At 38.8% G+C, this 18,878-nt stretch overlaps 1 protein-coding gene across 3 annotated transcripts in view; it reads right to left on the reverse strand.

Moving 5' to 3' along the window:
- Positions 1-18,878, reverse strand: part of LOC111147253 (RAS p21 protein activator 2) — a 124,999-nt gene that overhangs the window by 95,319 nt on the left and 10,802 nt on the right. For all 3 annotated transcript variants that reach the window (XM_022503185.1, XM_022503192.1, XM_022503179.1), the window contains exon 2: positions 4,721-4,838. In XM_022503185.1, coding sequence (XP_022358893.1) covers positions 4,721-4,838 — 118 coding nt within the window. The remainder of the gene's footprint in view (positions 1-4,720; positions 4,839-18,878) is intronic.

Here is an 18,878-nt window from a genome sequence, read left to right on the forward strand (position 1 = left end):
GTTTAAAGAACTAAAGGATACTTTGAAAATGTCACCATAAAATGCAATCTCTTTAGGATGTCTTGACTTAAAAACAAGCTGAAATGCAAAGAAAAATATCCTTACAGAAGTTATTTCTAATCTTGTCCAGAAAACAGTTGACTGAGCTTTTAGTTGTTTCTAATGCCTGGTCAACTCTTGTTAATGTATTTTTTACTTCAAATATAATCAAAATAAACTTTGAAAAGCTGGTCAGTCAATGGGGCACTTGAATGACTGAGCGGGTTAAGCATCCCACGACTCTAAGTTTTGGCTCAGGTCACGATCTAGGGTCATAGGATAGAGCCCAAGCACAGAGCTCCAGGCTCCATGATCAGCACGGAATCTATTCCAGATTCTCTCCCCAACTCTCTCCCCACGTGCATGCTAATAAATAAATAAATAAAACCTTAAAAAAAATTTTGATCAAAATAACCAGAGACCCCTAATTAATCTCAACATAAAAATTGACACAAAAACAACTATTAAGCAAAGACATGGCATGTTTAAGTATTTTTCTCCTTTGCATCATTTTATAAACCATTAGAAAATGGAGAATTTCCTTTATACATCACATGTACATATTCACATATTATTTTTATTTTTTTAAACTTATTTATTTATTTGCGGGGGGCAGAGGGAGAGGGAAAGATGGTGTTAAGCAGACTCCATGCTGAGCATGGAGCCAGCCATTGGGCTCCATCTCACCACTCTAAGACCACAACCTGAGCCAAAACCAAGAGTCTGACACCTAACTGACTGCCACCCATATATGCTTCAAATATTATTTTATTTTATTTATTTATTTGATAGACAGAGATCACAAGTAGGCAGAGAGGCAGGCAGAGAGTGAGTGGGGGAAGCAGGCTCCCCTCTGAGCAGAGAGCCCAACACAGGGCTCGATCCCAGAACCCCGGGACAATAATCTGAGCCGAAGGCAGAGGCTTTAACCCATTGAGCCACCCAGGCACCCCTCAAATATTATTTTAAAAACAGATTCTAAAACCAAGTGAGAACACTACAGAATTATTCACTAAGTCATCCGGATCACTACATCACCACAATGTGGACAACCTATTCCCCCACAACTGGGCGCTCACATCTTTATTTAATTAACTAATTAACTAATCAACCCCCCCCCCAAGAAAACTTTTCAGTAGATTGGTAAGGAGCAATGACAAGACTTATACAGCTTTAAAAACAACATTCTATATTGCTATCACTGACATATGATCATGCATATGACTCCTAAGGAAATTCCTGGCATGGGGAAGAAAAGCACTGGGCATAAGCAGTATTGCTGTTTCTCAGTTTGTTTATATACCACTCACTTTTTAAAAAAGTATTTGAGGTAAAAATTTAAAGCTATAGATTCCATATGTTACCCTTCCTTACCCGTTATGAAAACTCTATATCCGGACTACCTATAAAAACTGTAATATCCAGAACCCATAAACACCTAAATGGTATCTACTGACTCTTGACTTGACAGCTTATCGCATTAAAGGAAGAAAACACTGACATGAAAGCCAGGTTAGCAAGGCATACTCTTTCACCTCATTCTGCAAGGAAAAGTGCTAGGGGAAACCTAGAATCCAAGAAGCACCTATCTAACTATAACCTAAGATAACCATGGTTAATCTTAAAATATCTTCCAAATTGCTAAGTATCTAAAAAAATAACTTAAGATGGGTAAGAATTATTATTTTCACCATCTTTTCCCAACACAAATATCTAGAAAAGCAAGGGTTTAAAAAAGAAAAAGTTAATTTTAGTCACTAATTTACAAAGCTACATATTAGAAACTACCACATGTATTCAATTTATGGACAATTACTAGCTTTATCACTGATTTTTGTGTGATATGATATCAGTGTACACTGAGTAACAAACTGAGATTGAGACAGTTTCAGGTTCCAATCTCTGTTTTGCTCCTAACTTCCTATACTAGATGCACACATTATTCAGCTTTTTGGTGACTCAGTTTCATCATGTATAACATATAAATAACAACAGAATTCTAAAAAACAGGGACAGGTGATTTATGACTAAAGATGTTAAGTGTACTACTTCAAATTTTGTGGGGCTATTAAAGTATTTTCAGCTTTATACAGTGTCTTTCCTCTGAAGAACACTATAGACATTCAAAATTACAAACACTGACAATAAAGACACAAAGGGAAAAGCTCCAGAGGGGTAAGAAAAGGGGGGAAGTGTAATGAAAAAAGACTATGAGAAAAAGAGCATCAGAAAATAAATTCCCAAAACTCAATTTAAAGGAGTCATGACACGCAGTACTTCATCCATCACATGTTCATTCCAACAAGTCCCCACTCCCTTGTTTTGACTCTTATCTCTGACCAAGACCACATCCTGCCAGCACAGCTCTGTGCTGGAATTATGTCCACAAACACTACTACAGGGCAGAGGTGGCACACTCCAATTTTATGAATTAGAATTTACTAGGATACTGAGTGCTATTACACTTTCAAAAGATGAGAAATTTTCCCAAGAATCCATTTCCTTACAATGCCCTACTTCAGTGATTTGTATAACTTTAAGAAATAATTTATTCTCAAGAGAAATGAAACAATGATATACTCTGAGAAAAGTTCAAATGAATAGGCAAAATTTAGCCGAGACAACAAACTGAGGTATATGATAGCTGTTTTCAAAAACTTGAACGATGTCATGTCAAATATCGTTTGAGGTGTTCTCCAGAAATCCAAGGGATAGAATTAGCAACAATTAAAAGGAAGTGTTATTTTGAGTTATATATTTTGAGGCAATGAAAAGCCACATGAAAGCAAGCACTGCATCTATCTTGCTCTCATGGATGTATGAATAAAAAGCACCCAACAAGCTCTTGGCATATAGTAGGTTCTCCGTTTTATAGATATTAATTGACTAAATGTAAGAACTGTCTTAAGAGTCAGAACAGTTTTGTGTTTTTTTTTAAGATTTTATTTATTTATTTGACAGACAGAGATCACAAGTAGGCAGAGAGGGAGGCAGAGAGAGAGGAAGGGAAGCAGGCTCCCCGCTCAGCAGAGAGCCTGATGTGGGGCTTGATCCCAGGACCCTGAGATCACGACCCAAGCCGAAGGCAGAGGCTTAACCCACTGAGCCACTGAGGCACCTCAAGAGTCAGAATGGTTCTAAGACCAAACAGGATGCTCAGGAGGCAATGAACTCTGGTCACTGGAATGAATGTTATTAAGCAAATGTCAGATGACTGCTTGTCAACAATAACAGTCAGAAGGAACCAAGTGTAAGACAGTTGATTAGTCCAGTTCAATAAACATTAAGGCTCCTTCAAACACTGAGATTCTGTAATTCTAAAAACAAATCCAGAATGGAAAAGAAAAGTTTCAGGTAAAAAAAAGTCTTTCTTTTCTTTTTTAAAAACCTTCATTTTATTTTATTTTTAATTTTTTTTTTAAGATTTTATTTATTTATCTGTCAGAGAGAGAGAGAGGGAGAGAGAGCGAGCACAGGCAGACAGAATGGCAGGCAGAGGCAGAGGGAGAAGCAGGCTCCCCGATGAGCAAGGAGCCCGATGTGGGACTCGATCCCAGGACGCTGGGATCATGACCTGAACCGAAGGCAGCTGCTTAACCAACTGAGTCACCCAGGCGTCCCTAATTTTTATTTATTTGACAGGCAGAGATCACAAGTAGGCAGAGAGGCAGGCAGAGAGAGAGAGGTGGAAGCAGGCTCCCTGCTGAGCAGAGAGCCCAATGTGGCATTTGATCCCAGAACCCTGGGATCACGATCTGAGCCAAAGACAGAGGCTTTAACCTACTGAGCCACCCAGACACCCCATTCTATTTCATTTTAAAGTAGGTTCCATGCCTAGTGGGGTCTGAACTCTCAATCCCGAGATCAAGAGTCACTGACTAAGCCAGCCAAGTGCCCCTAGGCACTTAAAAAAAATTTTTTTTTATTAACACATAATTCATTATTTCTTTCAGGGGTACAGGTCTGTGAATCATCATTCTTACACAATTCACAGCACTCACCATAGCACATACCCTCCCCAATGTCCATCATCCAGTCATCCCATCCCTCCTACCCCCCTTCCCTCCAGCAGTCTCAGTTTGTTTCCTGACATTAAGAGTCTCTTATGGTTTGTCTCCCTCCCCGGCCCCATTTTACTTTTCCCTCCTACCCCCCAAAACCTCCCGTCCTCCCCCTCAAATTCCTCATATCAGTGAGATGTGATAATTCTCCTTCTCCGACTGACTTATTTCACTAAGCATAATACCCTCTAGTTCCATCTACATTGCTGCAAATGGCAAGATTTCATATTTTTGATGGCTGCATAGTATTCCATTAAATACACACACACACACACACACACACACACACACGCCACATCTTCTTTACCCATTCATCTGTTGATGAACATCTAGGCTCTTTCCACAGTTTGGCTACTGTGGACATTGCTGCTATAAACATTGGGGTACATGTGCCCCTTTTGGATCACTACATTTGTATCTCTAGGGTAAATACCCAGTAGGGCAATTGCTGGGTCACAGGGTAGCTTATTTTCAACTTTTTGAGGAACCTCCATGCTGTTTTCCAGAGTGGCTGCACCAGCCTGCATTTCCCCAACAGTGTAGGAGGACAATCTGGAAAATGTATAAAATTTATTAATCAATACATATCTATGAAAGATAATTTATCAACTTTTACAAACCTTAAAGACTTTTCAACAACCTGGGTACGATAAACTTCTTCCTGATCCAAATTTATGGTGCAGAAACAATCTCTCATTTTGTTGGGTCCAAGATATGGCAATAAATTTTTTGCTTCACCTGTTGACAGAAAAATTGAAATTGGTGTTAAGTACCACCAAATGCTTCATGCTAAACCTTATATAGGATGAATTCAATCCAAAAAAACATGGAAGATACAGCACATACACACACACAAAAACCCCAGTGATTAGAAAAAAAAGGTGATAAACTTGGTCCAGTGAGACTGAAGAGCTGTGTGTAAAGGGGAGTGTGAAGTCATATTACATCATGGTTTCCCTGCTTCGAGAAAGGGCAATGCCCCCCCCTTGTGCTCTCCAGCCCAATCACTAGCCACCTCAAGGACTTGACTCCACAATTAATCCCTTTCCTTTATCATCATTAATTTTCCTCACTAGTGGATCACTCCCATCAGCACATAAATAAGCTTCCACTATTTCCCAATTTTAAAAAAAAGCACAGAAAGAAAAAAACTCCCTTGACTCCTCCTCCCTTATGGCATCATTCCATTTCTAGACTCCCTTTCACAGCCAATCTTCTTAAAAGCAATCATTTCTAGACACACTGTCTCTAATTTCTCACCTTCCATCCATTCTTCAACCCTCTCCCCAGTCAGCTTCTAACTCTATGATGACACGGCAAATGCTCTAGCGAGGGATGCCAATGCTTTCCATGTTGCCAAATCCAATGACCATTTCTCTGTCCTCATCATACCTGATCTGGAGGCCCTATTTAAGTAAAAGTGAACACTAACATCCCTCCTTCAAAATGCCCTTTTCTTGGCTCCCACAATACAGTATTTCTGGCATTCCTCCTATATCCCTGGCCCTCTGCCTACTTCTTTCCCTCCTCACCTCTAAATGTTGCAATGCTTCACGGCTCAGTTCTGGACCATCTTCTTCTCTTCTTTCCCTGTGCAAACTCCCTCAGTATGGTGTTAATGCTGATGCCTCTTAGGTCTGCACTTCCAGGCCTAATCTCTTCTCCTCAACACTAGACATGAATATCCAACTGCCTCCTTGGATATCCAGTAGGCATCTCAAATTTAACAAATTTAACAAGTCCTAGACAAACCATCTGATTTCCTCCCCTAAAACATGCTCTTCCCCCAGGCTACCATTATCTTCCTCTCTTTTTCTCATCATCCTCCCCAAACCTCCCCCATCCAGTAAATCCAGCAAAACTCCAAAATATATCCCAAATCCAACCACTTCTCCTTGCCTTCACTGGTATCCCCCTACAACCCACTCTTCACCAGAGTGACCATCTAAACATATTCTTCAGGGCATTCAGTCCCCTGCTCCAAAACCATTCCATTTCACTTAGAATATAATCCCATTTCTAAATTCCTGTTTTCATGGTCTACAATGCACCACTGTCCTCTCCTCTCTAACCTCTTTTCTTCCCACTCTCCTCAGTGTTCACCCTCTTTCCATTCATCACCATGCCAAGTTCATTCAAGCTTAGGGCTTCTGCTTGAAATGCTCTAACCCTACATCTTGACATGGCTGGCTCTGCTTACCACAGGTCTCAGCTTAAGTGTCACTTCCTCAGAGAAACCTTCCCTGATTTTCTGTCTCAAGCAGATAATCCTGTTGCCATACTCTATTTCTCTGTTTTCTTGATAGCATTTATAACTATACAAAACTAGTAATTTCTGCATATTTATTTTCTGCATCTCTCAGTCTTGAGGCCTGAGAACTTATTAATCACCAAAATCTGAAATTGAGACTGTCATACAATAGACACTTGAGAAATATTTCTTGAATGACCATTAAAGAAGCTAGTTAAGTCTAGTTTTGAAGTTCTTGTGAGATGCTCATGGGCCAAAAGCACACAGAAAAATGTGTGTTGATTTCAGACTCCAGTGTGCTCAATTAGGAAAGCAAGGCAGTTGGCATAAGCATTGCCCTAAGAATCATGAAACTAACATTCCTGCTTTACCTCTATTACTAAGTGGCTAAATGGCTTCAGACAAATCACTTAAGCACAGCTTTCCTGAGGACAATTTGGGCTAGATAAACTTGGGTCTCTGTCTGCTTATCAACTTTAAAACTAAAGGCCATTTACACCAATGTATTTTAACAAAGCCCAACAGAAACTTAAGAAGCACCTATGAAAAACTCAATAAACCATTTTTATTACAATGAGAAAGTCAGTGAAAGACAAGACACTCACTAAGTTTGTCATTGAGAGATTTTTAAAAAATCAAGTTACCACTTAAAAAGAATAAACATACTATATTCAACTCAAGTCAATATCAGGAATCTTTCAAATGACTCAAAAATTGACAATATGGGTTGGCCTTTACAAATAAACCAGTTTCCAAACAGGAAAAACTAATATTTATTTGAATTTATATCCATCATTCTCCTCTTCCTAAAAGACTACATGTCCCTTCTCTTATCCAAATCTGATTCCCTCGCTCTCATTCCACAACACTGTCCACCAACTCAGTTTTCATTACTCTCAACCTTCTTCTCCTTTAAGTCTTTTTTCTTTGATGTCTCTTCTCTGTATAATCCAAAGTGTTGTTTTTTTTTTTTAAACCCAAAATCCCACTAGGTCACCATAAAGGGCCTAGAATGTAAACAAATTAAGAATTAAATCATAATAAACATGCTCTATATCTAATGAGGGAATTTGGAACACTAAATCACTGCCCTTGAACATGTTCCCATTTCATTCACATTAAGTGCAGCATGAGAAAACCACATTGTATAAATGTATACCTATTCTACCCCACCTTTTTAAGGGGGATATAACAGGGATTATTTTGTGTGCAGAACCCAATGAACCTGCCATTATCAGATATTTACTTAGAATAAGTAAAAACATAAGGTCTATGTAATATATGAAACACACTCAACATTATTTCCTGTAAAAGTTTTCATGATCTGTACTCATTGAATACCTGTCACTAAGCTATGTTTAAATAAACTACACTGAAGGTGAATTCATCTAATCAATGCCCAGTTCACTAATCATACAAATATGCTGATAAAGTCAGCTACCAACACTTTAAACTATAGTAATTAACTGGCACTTTATAAAAAACGTAAATCAAAATAGTTAACTGCCACTCAATACAAAAATAATTGAAAGTGAAATAATGAACAGTTAGAGAACTAATAAAAAATGGTGCACCCATTATATCTCTAAGCAGAAAGAGATTACCTTAATACTGCACACTTTACATCAAGCTACACAGAGACAAAAGTGAGGAACTTTGAAAGGCTGTACTTGTCTCATATGTGGTATTTGCACAGGGCCTCCCCTATGTTCTAATGGACGGAAGGGAGGGAAGGAGGAAGGAAGGAAATACAACTACTGCTCCTTGAAAACTTATTCTATAACCTCTGCTCCAATCCTTTCCTTCCTACTCACAGCCTGAACCTACAATTCGGCGTCTGATTCTAGTTCTTTACTAGAACCTTCAAGAACACCAATAATTTTTTTTTAGTATTTTATTTATTTGAGAGAGAGAGCACGCATGCAAGCAGGGGGAGGGGCAAAGGGAGAGAGAATCTCAAGCAGACTCTGTGCTGAACGTGGAGCCTGAGGCTGGGCTGGATACCACCACCCCAAATTCAGACCTGAGCCAAAATCGAGAATAGGATGCTTAACTGACTGGCCACCTAGGCTCCCCTAGAATGATAACAATATTAAGTACCACCAAATCAAAGACTGCTGTCAGTTCCTACCTTATTTGACCGTGCTTCAGTGTTTGATTAACACCAACCTTTCCTCAGTTTAAATGACTCATTCTAACGGTTTTGTTATTCCCTTTTTCAGACTTTTCATCTGCTACCAACACTTTAAATGTGAAAAAATTTTGGCATCCACAGACCACTATATTCATCACATAGGTGGAGCACGAATTTTAGACATTTTTAATGTCATTATAAACAATAAAAATATAGTGAAAAAGAAGTACTTAAAGGTTTGTCCACAATATTTGACAGTATTATTTGTAATCTACAGACCATTTGATAATGGCTAGCCTTAAGGAGAATCAAGATCTGTATCTGTGGTAGATATGGTCGATCAGTGGTCATCATCCATTTCAACATGCTTTGGTATATGAATTCCTGTACCACAGAACTAGAAAGCTAAAAACTACATTCCCTAGTCTTTCTTGTAGTTAGGGTTGTGGATATGATTTAAATTCCACCAGTCAGATGCACTTGCTAGAAATCTGGAGAGCAGAAGAGAAGGGAGGTTGTATTGAAGCTGCTGCTACTATTAAGCACTGCCATGGAGATAGACAAGTTTTGTTCAGTAGCGTTTTCTTTTATTTCTTTTTATTTTAAAGATTTTTCTTTATTTATTCGACAGTCAGAGACTACAAGTAGGCAGAGAGTCAAGCAGAGAAAGAGAGGGAAGCAGGCTCCCCGCTGTGCAGAGAGCCTGATGCGGGACTCGACCCCAGGACCCTGAGATCATGACCTGAGCCAAAGGCAGAGGCTTAACCCACTGAGCCACCCAGGTGCCCCAGTAGCGTTTTCTTAAGTCCTTCTATCCAGTCATAGGTTTCATGGATATCAAGAAGAAGGGCACAAGGCATCCATTCTGCCATACAGGTTGTGGCAGGTGTGGCTTGGCTCTAGAGGCAGCAATAGTGACGACAGCTTACTGATGAAGATGGCTGCATGCTGATGGCTGTTTCCTAACAGCGGCAGGTTCCTGATCACAGCAGAGGTGGCAAGGTTCTCAGACAAGCAGTTAAAACTTACAGCTTTCCAATTCTGCAGGTACCTTTCTGATCCTAAAAAAGATAGTAACTCCCTTGGTAGCTCAGCTGCAATGTACTTTTAAAATTTCACTCATGAAAGTTCACATTAGAATCTGTTTCTTCAGTAAGAATTTCTAACAATTCTATAGACCACTTTAAAAAAAAAAACAACTTTTTTTTAAAGATTTTTATTTATTTGACAGAGATGGAGAGAGAGAAAGAGCACAAGCAGGGGAAGCAGCAGGCAGAAGGACAGGTAGAAACAGGCTTCCCTCTGAGCAAGAAGCCCAATGCAGGGCTTGATCCCAGGACCCGGGGATCATGACCTGAGCTGAAGGCAGACGCTTAGCCAACTGAGCCAATCAGACGACCCCCTCCCCAACCCTCCAAAAAACTTTTTTAAAGCAGGCTCCAGGATGCCTGGCTGGCTCAGTGGGTTAAAGTCTCTGCCTTTGGCTCAGATCATGATCTTGGGGTCCTGGGATCGAGCCCCACATCGGGATCTCTACTCAGCAGGGAGCCTGCTTCCCTTCCTCTCTCTCTGCCTGCCTCTCTGCCTACTTGTGACCTCTGTCTGTCAAGTGAATAAACAAAATAAAAAATAATAATAATAATAAAAAAATAATAATAATAAAAAGCAGGCTCCATGCCCAGTGTGGAGCCCAACATGGGGCTTGAACTCACAAATCTGAGATCAAGACCTGAGCTGAGATCAAGAGTTGAATGGTTAAACCAACTGAGCCACCCAGGCACCCCTAAAATCTTTTACTAAATCTCTTTCTACTTGAACTAGCTACAGTTGATTCAGTAACCTAATCCTGACTGGTTTGTTTTCTTACCCTTTATAACAAATTAGAAAATCCCATCTCACATTACTGGTCATCAGAGTTAGGTAAATCTTTCAGCTACATGTGCCAATCTGGATCAAACATGGACTCAGAAATTATAAAGCAATGCCTCACAGAAAAGTACCTTTATTGTTCCATTAGATGAACTAAATAGCACAACACACTAAAAAAGCGAATGCTTTGATTTGGGACAAGGAGACAAATGGATCTTAACTCTCTGTATTATTGTATCTGCCTCTGAAAACATTTCATCATTTCCTACTGCAGTATTTGGATGTGTTTTTTAAAAACATGTCAATAATACAGTACCACATTCATAAATTTGAGAGTGCCAAATTCTCAATATTGACACCATGTAGCCCACGTTGGGTACCTCCATCTCATCCTTAAATTTACACAACAGATCTTGACCCCAGAGCAATAAGATTATTAAGTATTCAAGACATTCAACATATTGCTAAGATACGATACTAGAACAAGACAACTGAAATAATGGAAATGAAAAAAGGAAGTATTTTTAGTTTTCCCTCATTTTAAAGAGTTCTGTGCATGCCAGTAATACAATATGCAAGGGCAGGTATTTGTCCTACAAAGATAGCTGCTGTGTTGGCCCTACAGCAAACCGTACAAATCTGATTATATTTATAACTGTCACTATTTCCTTTAACAATGAATCATGATCAGGAGGTGTATTATTGACAAAACAATTGCTCCTTATTGAAGAAAGGAGGCTGGCCTTCAAACACAATATCTTTTACACTGTAACAACACCATTTCTTGTTGAAATGATAACTGATAAACTAATCATCCACCAGGTATTTCTTCTCCCTCGCAGATGTACTGCAAACATGCCAAGAACTGAACTTTCACACTACACATTAGTGGTTTTGTCCAACCATAAAATAAAATAGCCTCTTGCCCATTCACACGGAAGTAACTGTTTCTCTGCATCAGATGCACCTTGCAACATCACATATATGTTAAGTAAATGCTGCGTTTAGCTTTGATCCCCATCCTTCACACTGCTGCCACTTACCTTTTTAACATGTAAACATATATTCCCCCTTTCTCAAAAGTCTTCAATGACTCTATACTACCTATCTCACAGGATAAATATCTAAAGACCCTTCATGGTTTGGTACTGTCTACTACATGTTTGGCCTCATCTGCTTATTTAATCTTTACCCCCACAAGTTATGCTCCAACAGTACTATACTTTTGGTTCCTTGAACACTGTGTTCTCTCGTGCCTCTGTACATCTGCAGTGCTATTTTCATTGTACAAAACACTCTTACCTGTTTTTTTTTCCCCTCCAAAAAGCTCTGCTTAAAGGCATTTTTGTAGAGTTTACCCTCAACTCCTAGGTAGTCATGTCACTCTTTACTCTATTCCCTATTGCATCTTACGTGTACTTTCACTATAATGATCATATTGTATTGCACTTACTGCATTTCATTCAACAAATAAAATTAAGTGCCTACAACATGCCAGGCACATCTTTAAATGCTAGAGATATAACAATGAATAAAAGTAGGTCTCTGCCCACATGGACCTGTTGTTATACAATCTAGACAGGGGAGACAAACATCATAACTCTTCAGTAAGTATGTAATATTTATTGCCTTGGAAGAAAACAAAGTAGGGTAAGAGAGTTAGGGAGTGGCAGATCCAAAGGGTAAAGAAAAGGAAGACAGCAATGTTATTTTATATAAGGAATCAAGGAAGACCTTTCTGTTAAGATATTTGAGCAGATACCTGAAAGATGTCAATGAGAGAATGAGCCATGCAGATAGATATCTGGGGAAAAAAGGGAACAGGCAGAACAAATAAAACATACAAAGGCACTAGAAAAGACATCTGACACTGAAGAAATGGCAAGGAGGCCAGAATGGCTGTAAAACAATAGTGGGAAGAGGTAGGAAATAGTAAGAGATGAGGTAGGGTTGAGGAAGGAAGCAGGTTAAATAGAAAAACCTTGGATTTTTCTGAGTGACATGGAAAGCTACTGAAAGATTTTAAGCAGAAGAATGGCATGATCTAACTTTTGTTTCAGAAGAATCACTGCAGAGGGGGAAGGGTGGAAGCAGAAAAGTAGACAGAACACTACTGTAGTGACCTTGATTAGAGATAACTTAGAGCAAAGGAGCAATCCTGGCATGAAGAGAAGTGGTGAACTGGGCATATTTTTGAAGATGGAGCCAACAGGATTTCTGATATTCTGGATGTGGGTATGATGGAAAATGGGATTAAGGAAGAAGAGTTTGAGCCTATGCAGCTGGATGAACAGAGATGTCATTCCCAGAAGGAGGAGCCTCCTGCTGGGAGAGGGAGAGCAAGAGTTTGTATTAGGCATCCTAAGTCTGAGAAGCTGATTACACGTCCAAGTGCAGATGTCAAGAGGACAAAGAAGTCCTAGCTGGAGTAAAATTAGAGAATCATCAGCAAGTGCATACTATTTATAAAACCACCAGACTATACAAGATCAAAAGGAAAGTAAATATGGATAAGAAATAAAAGAGATTTAAAGTCAGCCTTAAAGTTCTCCAACTATTTTGAGTTAGCAGAAATGAGAAGGATCCAGCAAAGGAGACTGCTATACTTTCCTCCACTGAATTACAAACTTCTTAAGGGAAGGCACCAGTTCTTAGCACACTTAGCTTGTAATAGACAATGAAGTATCTACTGAATAAGTCTGAGCGTGTACGTGTGTGGAATTTTAGCATGGACAAAGAGGAAGTTCTAATATCACATCACAAATTATATACTGGCATATATATTTTTTCCACTTGATGTAAATTGATCTATGTCAACTGCACCAAAGGTTAAAAAAAAGTTTCCTGTATATAGTTATCAAGAGCACTAACTGTAAGAATCTTTAGTGTTAACAGAAATATCATACTGAAAACAAACCAATCCTGAAATTCACACATTCAAATATTTACTGAGTACTTACACTAAGATATCAGAGATAGAACAGTGAGAAAAATAGACAACGCTGCGTTCTCAGCAAGCCAACACAAACGGACAATAAATGAGTAAAGATGATATGTTAGTAATTGTTAGGCAGGAACGAATCACCACAGAAATGGCGGGGCGGGGGGGGGGGGATGGACACACGCAGCCCAGAAGGTTCCACTGAGAAAGTAACTTCTACACAAATATCTGAAGGAAGAGGGAGAAAAGTGTTTTAGAGAAAACAGTGCTTTCAGTCATTGGCCAAAAGTAAACAATTTAAACCAAGAAGATAAACACCACTGGGAATCAAAACTGATAAGATAACGTAGATTAACAAAAAAACAAAGATGGCCAACTCTCTGTTTACAAGATCAATGGTTCTATGCAAAGGTCACTAGACAGTATGCAGATCCTACCATACAAATTTTACATAGGACTAGAATTCCAAATACCAGACTGGGGGTAGAGATTCTGGTGCATATGCTTCTAGACATGTATGTGAGTTTGCACATATGTGCTTACATGTATGTTGGGGGTGGCGGTGTGTGCATGCATTTATACTGATAAGTCGTACGTGTGTGTGTGTGTGTGTGTGTGTGTGTGTGTGTGTCCCAGAGGAGGACAATGCTCAGATAAGTAAGAAAAGAAGACATATTTATGAAGTAGTCAAGACAGTGCTAAATATCTTCTCATATATCTTATTCAATGTGTACAATGACCTTTAGAAGCATTACTGTTACCTTTTATAAATTAAAAAAAAATGTTACATGGCTATTAAGGTGATTTAATAGAAATAAAATTCCAAAGCCTAGTCTTTCCTTTTCACTTTTTTTTTTTTTTTAATTTGACAGACAAAGATCACAAGTAAGCAGAGAGGCTGCCAGAGAGAGGCAGAGAGGCTCCCTGCTGAGTAGAGATTCCCAATGTGGGGCTTGATCCCAGAACCCTGAGATCATGACCCAGGCTGAAGGCAGAGGCTTAACCCACTGAGCCACCCAGGTGCCCCTCCTTTTCACTTTTAATGTCTTTCTGAATATGACAGTGCTTAGAGGAACAGACACCTATTCCTTTCTGAAATTATCCTAACGTGCCCTGAAGGCCAAATATATTTCAAAGACTACAAAGTTAAGAACCAAGACAGATCTTAGTGGGATTAACCCCTAAGAGAAACTGCAAACCAGGGTCCTAAATGAGATGATCCAAAGATAAAGATTATTTGGGGTGAGAATAAAGTGGACTCATAATAGCTATCATTTACTGAATAAATATATACATTATATATGGCAGATTTTTTTTTTTAAGATTTTATTTATTTATTTGACAGAGAGAGATCACAAGTAGATGGAGAGGCAGGCAGAGAGAGAGAGAGGGAAGCAGGATCTCTGCCGAGCAGAGAACCCGATGCGGGACTCGATCCCAGGACCCTGAGATCATGACCTGAGCCGAAGGCAGCGGCTTAACCCACTGAGCCACCCAGGCGCCCATATATGGCAGATTTTTTAAGGGCCTTCATATACATTATTTCACGATCTTCAAAGTAACTTCCTCCGAGTGATTTTTTTTTTTTTTCAAAATATAGAAATTGGGGGTAGAGTGATGACATTCCAGAAGTAAGACACAATTCAAGCAAATTCTGAAGGTGGGAAAAGGGGAGCACCTCCAAGGAGGCAGTGAATACTAAAAAGTGACTAAAGCATAAAGGGAGATAAAAGGGGAATAAGAAGAGATAAGACTACTGTAAAGAAAGGGTGGAATCAACAGAATCTGAAATGCCAAGCTAAAAAGTTTTAATTTTCTTCAGTAGACATAAGGGTCACTAAAAGTTTCTGTGTGGTTGGATCCAATATTTCAGGGATACAGGACCTAAACTAAGGTACTGAAAGAGAAATGGGAGGAAAAGAAAGCTGGAAGAAATACTACAGAGATAGAATTGACAGAATTTGCCCTGAGTGCCTCAGGATATGATGTTCTAAACAGGAACAGCAAGCTGAACAGAGGATTAGAACCTCCGATGGGGAAATGAAAAAAATAAGCAAACTTTATCATTTATATTCATAACCAAAAAAATGAAGGAAAATGAATCCAAAACACACTTAAAAATATATAGTCTCACTGTTGACAAGTTTAGTATAAAATTAAAATGTGCTATGCTAGGGGCGCCTGGGTGGTTCAGTCAGTTGGGCGTCTGCCTCCTGCTCAGGTCATGATCTCGGGGTCCTGGGATCGAGCCCTCCATCAGGCTCCCTGCTCGGTGTGAGGCTTACAGCTCCCTTTCCTGCTCCCCCTGCTTGTGTTCCCTCTCTCACTGTGTCTCTCTCTTTCAAATAAATAAAAAAATTTTTTAAAATGTGTTATGCTATTTAATTATGCATAAGATAATCCTGTATATTAACATATTGTAAGGTCTTTCAAATTTTCTTACAAAGTTCAGTTTTTATTTCTGCAAGAAGATAAAAGGTGTACAAAATTAAATTGTTCATCAACAAAACTATGAAAGTATACTTTACCCAGTACCACTACTACTTATGTTACAATTACAGCCCATACATAACAGTACCATGGTCATGCAGTACACTAAGTCATCCAATTGTTTCACAACCCCTTTGAAAGATTAGAAAGACTGTAATTCCCAACTGACAGAAGAGGAAACTGAGGCTCAGAGAGGTTAGGTGATTACTAGAAAAGTTGCAGAAAAAAAAAATACTTTCAACATGCTACATTACCATTTAGCATTCATTTGATTTCTATACACCTAATCAATACTTCGTATAGGATAAAGAAATCTTACATAAGAAGAACTGCCATAATCACATCTGACCTTCCCAAGAGTCTCCTCACCCTCTTCAAAGTATGTCAGATTGTCCTAGGTGTATGGTAACAAAAAGTGGGGAAGGTGCCTAAAAACTGCTGAGGAGAACATGGTTATGAAGCTGCTATTTCCCTCCTTAGCTGTCACCTTGAAAGTACCACTGAGAAGTTATAAATTTGTGATATTATTTGGGCATAGGATGAGAAACGGTACCAACAGGCAATGGTGACTGCTAGAATATCTCCTACTCAGTACGGTAGGGCTTTTCAATGTATAAATTAACTCAGATAACTAGACTGTCAGCAATTTTTCTCACTCCCAGTAAATGATAAATTATCTTTAAAATATATATATAACCTGAGATCTTTAATCTCATTCAACTGATAAATCATAAAAAAATCGACACACTGCATAATCCCTAACAGAAACCTGGTTCTGCTTAACAACAGGCACTATAATATTAACATGGAACCTGGAAGGTTAAAGAAATCAGGAATAATAGTTTCAGTAACACTGAACTCCTATTCCATCGTAAAAATAAAGCACCGTGTAATCATTAACATGCCTAAAGCAAGGTAATGCCACTAGCAAGCACCTGATTGGGCAAAGGGCTCCAGGAATCCCGCAGAGTCTTTAGAGGGTTAGCATAGATGCTGTAAGCAAAGAACTTGCTTTGTGGCTATAAAACATCAACAATATATAAGTACAATTCTTTTTTTTCTTTTTAAGACTTATTTTATTTATTTTAGAGACAGAGAGAGAGGTGAGGTGGAGGGGCAGAGGGAGAGAATCCCAAGCAGACTCCCTGTTGAGCACGGAGCCCAATGCAGGGCTGGATCCCATGACCTGAGAACATGACCTGAGCCGAAATCAAGAACTGGACACTCAACTGACTGAGCCACCCAGGCGCCCCTTTAAGTACAATTCTTGAGAAAGCATACAAAGTTAAAGCATAAACTCCAGGGCAACTCCTCAAAAATGCCCTAGTAGGTAAGATGCAACTCCTCAGTGGAAAAGTCTACAGCATATATTCAGGAGCCTCTTGCTTTACACAAGTCATATGCACGATAATTATCATAAATCATACAGTTATCTATATTGCTATCATATTAATCACCTCTCACTGAAGTTTAGTCAAGAACAAGAAGTTAGGAAACTGCTGTACATAAAAAGGCAAGTTTCGCAAGGTATTGCCAGGAAGTGTCCATGGGTTATACAGATACGTCACCAAGTTGCGGGCAGGATCTTCCTGTGGTTTGTCTTGCCCACTTCAGGTTTCACTTTTGAATGTGTGCTGATTCCTAAGCTCCCTACAGCCCCTTTCTCAAGTAGCAAACCAAACTTCGAAGCACATGTGGCAGGAATCTCTCCTGATAGGCCAATGGTTCCTACAGCTACATGAAACTTAGCAAGTCTCTGAAGCTGACCAACAGAACCCAGTATGGCAAGCAAATGAAAAGCCAGGTGGTGGTAAAACTAAAGGCAAATAGATAGGACACATATGGGACATGGTGGCTCCTTCTGATAATGGCATCCTGGGGGCCCAAATGCAAAACAGGACTCACTATGATCCAGTACTTTAAAAAAAAAAAAAAAAAAAGTAGCACCCAGATACAAATAAGTTGTACCTACAAATGTGCATGTACAAGTATATGCATGTTATGTGTTCCAGGAGAACCATTTACAAGCACAGACAAAAGCACATGAGCATAGTCAGGCAGACAGAAAAGTAACATTTTTTGTAAATCACCTAAATAGTATTAAAGGTAAAATTTCATAGCATCCCAACATTCTAATTTTACTGAATATCCATAACATTAGACCATAACCAATTTAGTGATAATTACCAACTTTCTGACTACAGAAATACACTCATCAGTTCTTCTGAATACACCATCTGACAGGCAAACCGGTAGACAAACGGACAGTGACCTCGGTAACTTACAGACCTTCTGAAAACCTGGCTCTGCCTTTTTAAATCCTGAGCAAAAAAACCTTTTTGTTAAAAAACAAAAACAAAAACAAAAACAAAAAAAAACCTTTTTGTTTGCATACAATCTTTTTCATGAATTTAGATTAAATGAAATAATTTGCAAAGTATGACACAGTACTTACAAAAAGGAAATATATTCAAAAAAATTAGTTCACTTCCCCTATCCACTAAGAATATTTTATATAAAATTGTTCAAATTCAGGGACACCTGGATGGCTCAGTAGGTTAAGCCATTGCCTTCGGCTCGGGTCATGATCCCAAGCTCCTGGAATTGAGTCCCACATCGGGCTCCTTGCTCAGCAGGGAGCCTGCTTCTCTCTCTGCCTCTGCCTGCCACTCTGCCTGCTCGTGCTTGCTCTCTCTGACAAATATATAAATAAAGTCTTTAAAAAATACATAAATAAAAATAAAATTGTTCAAATTCAAAACTAAGAGGTTCTGTACCACTCACACAACTGTTATATTTTAAAGGATCAAAATTATGCTTTTTACCTCATTCCTCTGAAACAAAACATTCAATTTTTTTAAAAAGTCACTTTTCAAATACAAACAACTGGTGAAAATAGGCAAAGTATATGGGATTTCACTATATTGCTCCTACAGATTTTTGCTAGAAATTCTATAAAAATAAAAGGTTACCAAAAAAAAGATAAAAAGTTGATTTTACTTTCAGGGACATTCAAAATGTTACCAAGTCTAACATTTGGCTACCCTTATTTTTATAGACAGGAATAATTTTCAACAGTAGAGCAAAAGAACT

The sequence above is a fragment of the Enhydra lutris genome, unplaced genomic scaffold (genome assembly GCF_002288905.1).
Source record: "Enhydra lutris kenyoni isolate GAN:26980312 unplaced genomic scaffold, ASM228890v2 scaffoldscaffold2, whole genome shotgun sequence".
Classification (NCBI taxonomy): Eukaryota; Metazoa; Chordata; class Mammalia; order Carnivora; family Mustelidae; genus Enhydra; species Enhydra lutris.